A 12,500-nucleotide genomic window follows, 5' to 3' on the forward strand; every position below is an offset into this window, starting at 1 on the left:
AATTTTCGTAGAAATTGTCAATTTTAAGAGAAGTTTCATTGTTAAAAAAAAACTCGAACTTCCAGTACACAATTATTTTCGAATATCAGTGAAACAGCTGCAGCATTTGAGTGCGTGTGTGTGTGTGTGTTTGAGTGAGTAAGAACTGCCTCACATTAATATCTTATGCTACTTAATTAACTTGATATTTTTGCTGAGTTTTGAGCCTTTCCCTATTTTCTCTGGTGTTGTTAAAATCTTGAATATCATTATCAATCTAAAGTTATTTTGTTAGCCTGAAACCATATTTGGTTATATTTTAAACCAATTTGGTCTATTATTTTTCAGTTTTCAATCCAGCAAAGTATAGCCCTATTTCATGCACACTCGAGTACACCTACCAATACAAACAAATGCACATATGCAAATGACCCCCAACAAACAAGCTGCAGCATATTTGACCTATAGTTTATAAGTAATAAGTTTATAATTAATTTAATCTGTGTGAAAAAGAAATTAAAGCATATAAGGATTTCTTACATTCGAAGAAACTCCAGAAACATGTATAAGTTGTAAACTTGCCAGTAACTACGTCTTTAACAATGGGTCAAAATGTATGAGTTGTAAACTTACAAGTAACTACGTCTGGGTCAAAATGTATAGGTTGTAAACTTGCCAGTAGCTATGTCTTCAACAATGGGTCAAAATGTATGAGTTGTAAACTTGGCAGTAACTATGTCTGGGTCAAAATGTATAAGTTGTAAACTTGCCATTAACTACGTCTTTAACAGTGGGTCAAAATGTTTAGGTTTTAAACTTGCCAGTAACTACGTCTTTAACAGTGGGTCAAAATGTATAGGTTGTAAACTTGCCAGTAACTATGTCTGGGTCAAAATGTATAAGTTGTAAACTTGCCAGTAACTACGTCTTTAACAGTGGGTCAAAATGTATAGGTTGTAAACTTGCCAGTAACTATGTCTGGGTCAAAATGTATAAGTTGTAAACTTGCCAGTAACTATGTCTGGGTCAAAATGTATAGGTTGTAAACTTGCCAGTAACTACGTCTGGGTCAAAATGTATAGGTTGTAAACTTGCCAGTAACTACGTCTGGGTCAAAATGTATAGGTTGTAAACTTGCCAGTAACTATGTCTGGGTCAAAATGTATAGGTTGTAAACTTGCCAGTAACTTTGTCTGGGACAAAATGTATAAGTTGTAAACTTGCCAGTAACTACGTCTTTAACAGTGGGTCAAAATGTATAGGTTGTAAACTTGCCAGTAACTTTGTCTGGGTCAAAATGTATAGGTTGTAAACTTGCCAGTAACTATGTCTGGGTCAAAATGTATAAGTTGTAAACTTGCCAGTAACTACGTCTTTAACAGTGGGTCAAAATGTATAGGTTGTAAACTTGCCAGTAACTATGTCTGGGTCAAAATGTATAAGTTGTAAACTTGCCAGTAACTATGTCTGGGTCAAAATGTATAGGTTGTAAACTTGCCAGTAACTACGTCTGGGTCAAAATGTATAGGTTGTAAACTTGCCAGTAACTACGTCTGGGTCAAAATGTATAGGTTGTAAACTTGCCAGTAACTACGTCTGGGTCAAAATGTATAGGTTGTAAACTTGCCAGTAACTACGTCTGGGTCAAAATGTATAGGTTGTAAACTTGCCAGTAACTACGTCTGGGTCAAAATGTATAGGTTGTAAACTTGCCAGTAACTACGTCTGGGTCAAAATGTATAGGTTGTAAACTTGCCAGTAACTACGTCTGGGTCAAAATGTATAGGTTATAAACTTGCCAGTAACTATGTCTGGGTCAAAATGTATAAGTTGTAAACTTGCCATTAACTACGTCTTTAACAGTGGGTCAAAATGTTTAGGTTTTAAACTTGCCAGTAACTACGTCTTTAACAGTGGGTCAAAATGTATAGGTTGTAAACTTGCCAGTAACTATGTCTGGGTCAAAATGTATAAGTTGTAAACTTGCCAGTAACTACGTCTTTAACAGTGGGTCAAAATGTATAGGTTGTAAACTTGCCAGTAACTATGTCTGGGTCAAAATGTATAAGTTGTAAACTTGCCAGTAACTATGTCTGGGTCAAAATGTATAGGTTGTAAACTTGCCAGTAAATACGTCTGGGTCAAAATGTATAGGTTGTAAACTTGCCAGTAACTACGTCTGGGTCAAAATGTATAGGTTGTAAACTTGCCAGTAACTATGTCTGGGTCAAAATGTATAGGTTGTAAACTTGCCAGTAACTATGTCTGGGTTAAAATGTATAAGTTGTAAACTTGCCAGTAACTACGTCTTTAACAGTGGGTCAAAATGTATAGGCTGTAAACTTGCCAGTAACTTTGTCTGGGTCAAAATGTATAAGTTGTAAACTTGCCAGTAACTATGTCTGGGTCAAAATGTATAGGTTGTAAACTTGCCAGTAACTACGTCTGGGTCAAAATGTATAGGTTGTAAACTTGCCAGTAACTACGTCTGGGTCAAAATGTATAGGTTGTAAACTTGCCAGTAACTATGTCTGGGTCAAAATGTATAAGTTGTAAACTTGCCAGTAACTACGTCTGGGTCAAAATGTATAGGTTGTAAACTTGCCAGTAACTATGTCTGGGTCAAAATGTATAGGTTGTAAACTTGCCAGTAACTATGTCTGGGTCAAAATGTATAAGTTGTAAACTTGCCAGTAACTACGTCTTTAACAGTGGGTCAAAATGTATAGGTTGTAAACTTGCCAGTAACTATGTCTGGGTCAAAATGTATAAGTTGTAAACTTGCCAGTAACTACGTCTTTAACAGTGGGTCAAAATGTATAGGTTGTAAACTTGCCAGTAACTATGTCTGGGTCAAAATGTACAAGTTGTAAACTTGCCAGTAACTATGTCTATGTCAAAATGTATAGGTTGTAAACTTGCCAGTAACTACGTCTGGGTCGAAATATATAGGTTGTAAACTTGCCAGTAACTATGTCTGGGTCAAAATGTATAGGTTGTAAACTTGCCAGTAACCAAGTCTTTAACAATGGGTCAAAAGAAACAAAAGTAGGATAAAATCTATATTTCCACAAGACCAACTTATCTAAATATTGTAATATTGTTTTCATGTTAATGTTAATAATTCAGTATACACAGTTCGATTTCTTCTAAATAAATGTACTTAAGGCTCTAATGATTGACAGGAGCTAATCACAGATTTAATCTCTCTCTCTCTCTCTCTCTCTCTCTCTCTCTCTCTCTCTCTCTCTCTCTCTCTCTACACAAACATTTAACGATTCATGGCTTATTTTGAAAATTTAGACTGATCTGACATGCAAACATCTACTAGGAATGCTAAGAGGATGAATTAGATAAATATATAATTTTTTTATATATTGTTTATTTCTTTAAGAACAGTCACTGATGAGTTTACACAAGGTTCCAAAAAATGTCATCTATGATTTCTTACTGTACAGTAGCAAGACCTGTTGCTTCAATCCGATGCTTACATCACAGTTTAGCCTTTGAGGGCGGGTTTAAACGGTCGAACGGTTCGTCGAACGCAGTTCAACAGAACGCAGTTCAACAGACTAGTGTTTGAAGTGATGTTCGAACGGTTCGAAGAAAGTCTGTTCACAACTGACTTTTGTGGGCGTGGCTTCATTGTCCACAAACCTCATGCACTTGTGACTGACTCCACCTCTTCGAACCGTTTGAAAAGCAGGTTCGACAACCGGGTTCGACAACCTGGTTCGACCACCTGGTTTGACAACCGAGTTCGACAACCGGGTTCGACGAACCGGTCGACCGTGTAAACCCCGCTTTTTTAAAGATCTGTAAAAGCAGTTTGTTAGTCAGTGGCTTTTGCTTGGTTAGGAAGTTGCCAAAAGATAAAAATAAAGGCTTCAAGGCAGTGGATTTCAGTTTTTTGAAATCGTTACATTTTGTAACTTATTTAAGAAAAAGATTCTTCAGATGTGGAAATTTTATTCAGTTGAATGTCTTCCATCGGTGCCAGCGGGGCAGTGGAATTTCTCTAGTGATTCTTAAGATGTGTCAAACAAAAGGAATTTCTGTAGTGATTCTTAAAAATTGCCTAACAAAAGAGATTCCTTAGTGATTCTTAAGAGGTATCTAACAAAAAGAATTTCTTTTGTGATTCTTAGAAATTTCCAAACAAAAGGAATGGTCTAGTTATGTTTAAGAAGTGTCAAACGAAAGCAATTTCTGTAGTAGTTCTTAGAAATTTCCAAACAAAAGTAATTGTCTAGTTATGTTTGAGAAGTGTCAAACGAAAGCAATTTCTGTAGTGATTCTTAGAAATTTTCAAACAAAAGGAATTGTCTAGTTATGTTTAAGAAGTATCAAACGAAAGCAATTTCTGTAGTGATTCTTAAAATTGCCAAAAAAAAAAAGCTATCTAATGATTCTTAAGAAATGTCAAAATAAAAAAAGATGACAGACGAATTTTCATGTGTCCTTGTTTTGCCTTAAGATTCATTTATTGATCGTTTGCCTTTTTTTGTAAACCAGCTGCAAATCCACCGAGAGAGAAATGAATCACAGTAAGAGAAAACAATGAAAATTTCCACCTCACTCAGTTATGTCCCTGATTGACTTTGTGATGGTTCGTTCAACAAATGGTTTGTCATTCGTGTTTACTATTACTGATAGTGTTTTAAAGCAAATTAAAAGTGTGAATTATGAAATTAAGTCGATCTCAAGTTTCAAATTTAATTTGTGATGGAATAAATTGTTAAAATGGATTAACGATGGCATCAGATTTCGAATGTTTTATTGGAAATTTCTAGTATTAAATATTTTGACGATTATCTTAATTATCGAATATTGTTTCTCGAGTATTTTTTGAAGAATTCTAAGATTAAACACTAAACTTTCAATTATAAATTTCCAAATTTGTATCTGAGATGTGTTTTTTAATCTACTTTGAAACTATGAATTTCAAAGTTGAAAAATTAAAAAACTAGATTTTACATACGATTTCATACGTTTAAACCCTATATTTCAAACCGTACCTTCTGCCCTCCTACAGAAGTGAATTTCGAAAAATGACAATATATCATGAATAGAATAGCTATACACATCTTACATATATGAAATCACAGAGAATAATAAATCAGGATTTGTTTTTTAAATAGAAAATCCACTGCCTAACATACCCATATGCTGTAGAAGAACTAGCACTAAGGCCGGAAGCACACTAGCGACTCTGTGGCGCCACAAAGCCACGCCACGCCTGTGGCGGGGATGAGCGACAGAGAGCCACAGTCGCTTGCCACAGTCGCTAGTTTGCGCGGCAAAACTTGAAAAGAATGGAAACCTATGGGAGACCACATCCCCGCCACACGATGCTGTGGCTTTGTGGCGCCACAGAGTCGCTAGTGTGCTCCCGGCCTAATAGCCAGTATGACGTAGTTAGTAGCAGCCTGAAAGCGCGTCCCTGAAGTTGGTGGTGGGTGATTCTAACCCCCTCCCCCTCCCTTGGTGAGGGGGAGGGAAGGGGGTGTCCGATCAATTTCTCCCTATATTTTATTATCTAATCAATGAAAATAGTTTATTGTAAATTTTCCCTCACATTTTAATGATCTTATACACTTGGGAAAGTAACTGTCTGTGTAATAAGTTAGTGATTATTATTATTATTATTATTATTATTATTATTATTATTATTATTATTATTTATTATTATTTACAGATGTTATTCTGTTTCCTCTGTTTCTAAAGAAGTTCATATTGTTATTTTCGTGTTTCTGTTTTGTTCACAAAGATTGTTATTGTTTATGTTAACATACAAGATGTTGCTCTAAATTTATCAAATATGTGGAATATAAGTACATTCAATCTTCTTTTTTTTTTTTTTTTTTTTGGTGTTTTTATTCTAAAAGATATTATTATTATTATTATTATTATTATTATTATTATTATTATTATTATTATTATTATTATTATTATTATTATTATTATATTATCATTATTGCTATTATTATTATTTTTTTATTATTATTAATATTATTATTATTATTATTATTATTATTATTATTATTATTATCATTATTATTTTTATATTATTATTATTGCTATTATTATTATTATTATTATTATTATTAGCTTTGGATGCTAATTGCTTATTAAATATCAATGCTATTGCTCCTTTGTACAAGACATTTCATATTTTCACATGGCGACAGGAAAGACTAGTAATTATTAAGAATTTGGTATTTTCAATTGCCCTACTCTTGGTACCATCAAACTGTCTTTCCTGCCGTCCAGTCTTTAAAGATGGGTAGTTTGCTAACTCCTCCTCCTTCCATATGCTTTACTCGAGCGAAAACGGCGACGAGGAGGCAGGCAGCCCGGCCGTCCGACAGTGTCAGAAAGAGAGACACAGAGAAGAGAGCTTAGACCTCACTCACCTGGGAAGGTTCCTGCAATTTTGACTCTTCCGACATGCCTGTTTTAGGCTAAAGGCCTTTATTGGGATCCCTGGTCTACGTCACCCTCTTGTGAACATCTGCCAAAATCCATCTGCAACGCCTTTGTGCATGGTTCGACAATGGTGAGTACCAAGAATATATAGGGCTTATTTTTAAGGTTATCATTGCGAACTCTCATTGCCTTGTGTTGCCTATTTCAAGTTTTTCCTGTCTGTCATTTTTAACCTTATGAAGATTAGTAATAGATTTTTGTGGTCAATGTTTTATATATCGTATTCTCTTGTCCTTTCAGGTGATTTAGCTCTCGGACTAGTAACTCTAGCTTATTTATAAATTCACGTTCTTAACACTTGGGTAAGAGAATCGTCAAATACATTGTTTCGAATGGTTATATTTATGACGAATTGTCTCCCATATTACGACCGAGCAAATTTATATTAGGTTTACCGTTCATTTCAGGATGGTGTTCGGTTTCGATGTATCGGCCCTTTTATTTCCTTCCTGATACTAATGTAAACCTCAGTTGCTCAATTGTAAGGTAATTTTAAGTGGGTTATTATTCCGATGGGTATATTCTTCTATATAAATGACCATGACTTTTAGATGCTAATCTTCTTGAATATTTCTTTACAGACAGCGAGCGAAGCAGAACGAAGGAAACGCCCTACGATTTACGTGAATTGCCTTGTTCTCCAACCAACTGTTTAACTCCGTTACTACGTTATTTTAAAGGCTTATTTATGTAATAAATATCATATTTAATTACATTTTTCCTTCCAACCTTTATTACAAATCACAGATTTTTATGGTGTTCTGCTTATGGCGCCCAACGTGGGGCAACACAATGAAAGGTGCTTAATGATGGTGCAGATGATCCAGTAGAGAATTGACCACGACCGGGGCTCCCAGTAGTCTCATATTTCTATTTGCAGGAATTTGACATTTTCCTTTCCAGGATATTAACATTTCATTTAAATAAATATATTTTTCCTTTTCAGAAAGTTAACATTTTATTATTTTGCATTTGTTATACGTTTGTTATAATGGCTAACTTACAGGTACTGATTGGACAACGAAAAGTCATTCGGAGAAAAGTCGCCGAACAATTCAATAGGTCTGACACCTATTCTGCCCTTACACAAGAAGAAAAGTTAGCTATTAAAGGTCTTCTTGTTAATTATAGAAACAAGCTGTCAGAGCTAGATGATCATATCCTATTGAAGAAATTTCCTGACGTATCTGATGAAGCAGAGTTAGAGCCAGAATTAACAAGTTGCCAGGATGATTTAGATAAAATTGAGTATTGTTTACCATTACTTGAGATTTCCAGGGGTAATAATGGTTCTAATATTCCCGACGTGGCCCGCAGTTTACTGAAACAGCCAACAGCTCCTCTTCCTAAGTTTACAAGTAAAGAAGGAGAAGATTTATTGAAATTTATAGCAGAGTTTGAGGCTACAACTAATGTATTTCAGTATCCTGATAGAGATTTACTTTTATTGCTGAAGCAACAGATAGACGGTCGAGCAAAGACTTTATTATGTTCTCTGGAAGCTGACAAACAGCGTTATGTAGATGCCAAAGAATTATTGATTTCCGCCTTTGCTTCTAAGGAGGTTTGTAAAAACAATGCAATTAGGAAAATTACGGAGTTAAGTCTAAGAGAGGGTGATGATCCCTTCACATTTATTTCCATCCTCCGATCAGTATGTGAAGCAGTCAAGACTTTTAACATTGGAGCGGATGAATTTGTCAGATATTTTGCTTGGCATGGCCTAAATGGTCGTTTTCAGCGTCATCTTATTAATATTACAGGGAAGACTCATCCTTCCTTAAATGACATTATTTCACATTTCTTTGCAGCTTGCGAAAGGTACGAAAGTGACGGGAAAGGTGTTGAAAGCTTGAAATGTAAAGCTTCACGTGTCAAAACATTAACACTCCCTCTTCGTAAAGAGAGAACTACCAGCATGGCTGCGGAAGCAGTAACATATGATAAAGACAGGTCTTCGCCTCAATGTTCCTTGTGTTCTACGGTTGGAAATGCTGATAAATTTCATTTTATTCATAAGTGCCCTAATTTTCTTTCTCCTACAGATAAAGTGCATATTTTAAAATCTAAAAATGGATGTGTAAAATGCGGCCAGTTTAATCATGTTTCCGGTAAGTGTCGTTTTAAATTCAAGAGACGCTGTTCAAATTGTAACAGCTGGCATATGACTTACATGTGTGATAGGAGTCTGTCACCAGGCAATAACTCTAATAATATTAATAACTGCAAATCCAAGGTGGAAACTTCTCCTCAAATAAGCAGCGGTGTTGCCGTCCTTCCTACTTGTCATGGTGATTCTATTTTACCCACCTTTTCATTTAAAGTTGGGGGAACTGTTTACAGAGGACTGAAGGACAGTGGTTCACAGAGCACGTTTGTCACTAAAAAATTGGTGGAGGAGAATAATCTTAAAATCATTAACTCTAAAGTAAATCTAACAGTTAATGGGTTTAATGGTAACAAGGAGTATTTTACTGAAATTGTTGAAGTTCCTGTTACGATCGGAGATAAATCCTTTATAATTTATTGCTTGGTTGTACCAAACATTAATGTAGCATTGAAATTACCTCTGCTTGGTAGATTAGTTGATAAATTTCAGGCACAATGTGTTAAATTAGCTGATCAATTCCTTAATGAATTTTCTCATGAAATTGATAATGTTCAGCTCATTTTAGGTACAGACTTCGCTTATTGTATTGCAGGTACAGATACAGTTTTTGGAGGAATAAATTCATCGATGTATACCGAGTGTCATGCAGGTATTTTGCTGTCTGGTAGCATTGATTTAATGATTAAGAATATTGATAATTTAGCTGATACGAGAGTGCAAACCTCGGCTGTTAGTAACCCATTTGAGTGTAGTTCTGCTATTCATATCCAGAGTAGTTCCTTTCTGCTGAACTCTAAAGTTGATATTTTTGCCGATGATGACATTAATAATAACTTTGAGGTAAACTGTTCATTTTCTGTAATAAATGAAAGAGGTATGCTTATGGAGAAACCACTGCAACAGGCCACTGATCAACTTCTAGAGTCTGAATGTAATTATTACTTAAATTACGATCAGAATTTCTACAATGATGAAAATATTGAACTTAACAACCAGTTGCAAAATTCTTGCCTTTTTTCAGGACCAAATTTAAGTATAAATGAAGTTCCAGAATTGTCAACTACCATACCAGCATTTGAGATGCCCACTGAGGTTCAAGCAACTCCTTCCACAGCTCAGGTTATTGAAGTTGCTAACAATTTTATTGATATTAATAATTATTCCAATTTCAGGAAACTTGTATTGATTTTTCGCAATATTTTCTTAGTGGTGCACAAGTGGAAGCTGAAAGCGAAAATTGCTTGCTCACCAGTCGCTAATTACTTTGCCCAGGCTATAAATTACTTGTTAAACAATGAACAAAGAAAGCATTATCCTGAGGTATATTCTTACCTACAGCATGGTCTTAATTCCAGAAAAGACATTCCTCCTATTATAACGCAACTTAATGTATTTTTAGATTCACAGGGTCTTCTGAGAGTTAAGAGTAAATTCAAAAAATGGAATTATGGCTTAAGTGGAAATTACCCTTTATTATTGCACCCAGACAGTCATTTGACCAAACTAATTATTTGGGATGCACACCTCAAATTATTACATTCAGGATGTTATTCTGTATTAACAGAGATCAGAAAGCATTATTACATCCCTAAACATTTCTCAGTTGTGAAAAAGGCTCTTAAACAATGTGTTCATTGTCTTAGGTTTAATAATCGTTATATAAGGTTAAATCAGAACTTTTACAGAGACTTCTGAGCAGATCCTCCTACGGTTCCTTTTTCTAACATATTTATGGATTATCTAGGACCCTTCAATACGAAGGATGGAAAAGAGACCCGTAAGGTTTGGTTACTATGTATCACCTGTACTTGGTCTAGGGCAGTTAACCTCAAAATTTGCAGGTGTTTGAATGTTGCAGAATTTTTAAGAGCATTTCAGCTACACTGCTTTGAGTACGGGATTCCTCAACTTTGTATTAGTGATCTTGGGACTCAGTTGGTGGCAGGAGGTAATACCATAACTTCCTTCATTAGTGACCCTCAGACTCAATTATATTTTGAGGAAAATAATGTAAAACCCCTCTCCTTTCAGCAATATTTCAAAGGCTGCAGTGAATTGGGATCATTAGTAGAAGTCTGTGTAAAAATGGTCAAAAGATTAATGTTTGGAGCAATTAAGAATTTTATATTGACGTATGTAGACTTTGAATTTCTTGTCTGTAATATTGTGCATCTCATTAATCGACGACCTATAGCCTTCAAAGAAGCTGTTCGTGCTGAGACTGACAATGTGCCCGAACCAATAACGCCGGAACAGCTCGTGCGAGGCTATGAATTGACTTCTCTAAACCTTATCCCTAATCTTCAACCTCTTTCAGTTGAAGATCCAGAATTTGACCCTGATAATCAAGCTATTTCTCAGAATTACGTAAAGTTGTGTAAAATTAGGCAGACTTTAATAGAGACCTATCATAATGAATTTCTAGGTACTCTGATTCAGCATGCAGTTGACAGAAAGGGGCGGTATCGACCCGTTACTCATAAATTACTGAAGGTTGGCGATGTTGTATTAATTAAGGAGGAACATACCAAAAGGAATAATTATCCTCGGCATAATTCTAGAAGTTTTTAAGAATGATTTGGGTGAAGTTACCCATGCTGTTATTAAGAAGGGAAAACAGGCCAGACATCAAGGTTGCATGTAAATAATATTATTCCAATACTAGAAAACACAGGAAGTACCAATTCAGCTACTCCTGATGTTTGTAATTCTGTTACTTCGTCCTTAAGGCCCAAAAGAAAGGCTGCTATATTAAGCCAAGAAAGGACAAGACAGATGCTTTAATCTTTATTCAGTATTTGTATTTTGTATTTAATTTAATTATTTTTACATTTCTTAAATGTATTTTTTCTTACAATTGTCCTGTTACATATGTTTCAGGATGGAATTTTTTCATTTCTGAAAAAATCCCATCTTCGCCCCTGGACTGTACAAGACATTTCATATTTTCACATGGCGACAGGAAAGACTAGTAATTATTAAGAATTTGGTATTTTCAATTGCCCTACTCTTGGTACCATCAAACTGTCTTTCCTGCCGTCCAGTCTTTAAAGATGGGTAGTTTGCTAACTCCTCCTCCTTCCATATGCTTTACTCGAGCGAAAACGGCGACGAGGAGGCAGGCAGCCCGGCCGTCCGACAGTGTCAGAAAGAGAGACACAGAGAAGAGAGCTTAGACCTCACTCACCTGGGAAGGTTCCTGCAATTTTGACTCTTCCGACATGCCTGTTTTAGGCTAAAGGCCTTTATTGGGATCCCTGGTCTACGTCACCCTCTTGTGAACATCTGCCAAAATCCATCTGCAACGCCTTTGTGCATGGTTCGACAATGGTGAGTACCAAGAATATATAGGGCTTATTTTTAAGGTTATCATTGCGAACTCTCATTGCCTTGTGTTGCCTATTTCAAGTTTTTCCTGTCTGTCATTTTTAACCTTATGAAGATTAGTAATAGATTTTTGTGGTCAATGTTTTATATATCGTATTCTCTTGTCCTTTCAGGTGATTTAGCTCTCGGACTAGTAACTCTAGCTTATTTATAAATTCACGTTCTTAACACTTGGGTAAGAGAATCGTCAAATACATTGTTTCGAATGGTTATATTTATGACGAATTGTCTCCCATATTACGACCGAGCAAATTTATATTAGGTTTACCGTTCATTTCAGGATGGTGTTCGGTTTCGATGTATCGGCCCTTTTATTTCCTTCCTGATACTAATGTAAACCTCAGTTGCTCAATTGTAAGGTAATTTTAAGTGGGTTATTATTCCGATGGGTATATTCTTCTATATAAATGACCATGACTTTTAGATGCTAATCTTCTTGAATATTTCTTTACAGACAGCGAGCGAAGCAGAACGATTTACGTGAATTGCCTTGTTCTCCAACCAACTGTTTAACTCCGTTACTACGTTATTTTAA

General features: G+C 35.4%; 2 protein-coding genes across 2 annotated transcripts in view; both read left to right on the forward strand.

The window, feature by feature from the left end:
• LOC137628836 (tripartite motif-containing protein 59-like) overlaps window positions 1-12,500 on the forward strand; it is a 281,529-nt gene that overhangs the window by 185,116 nt on the left and 83,913 nt on the right. The window lies entirely within an intron of this gene.
• On the forward strand, window positions 6,167-8,819 carry LOC137628256 (uncharacterized). Its single transcript, XM_068359421.1, has 3 exons — window positions 6,167-6,954; window positions 7,050-8,704; window positions 8,793-8,819. The coding sequence occupies exons 2-3, from the start codon at window positions 7,460-7,462 to the stop codon at window positions 8,817-8,819; spliced, it is 1,272 nt and encodes a 423-aa protein (XP_068215522.1). The 5' UTR covers window positions 6,167-6,954; window positions 7,050-7,459.

This window comes from Palaemon carinicauda, chromosome 36 (genome assembly GCF_036898095.1).
Source record: "Palaemon carinicauda isolate YSFRI2023 chromosome 36, ASM3689809v2, whole genome shotgun sequence".
NCBI lineage: Eukaryota > Metazoa > Arthropoda > Malacostraca > Decapoda > Palaemonidae > Palaemon > Palaemon carinicauda.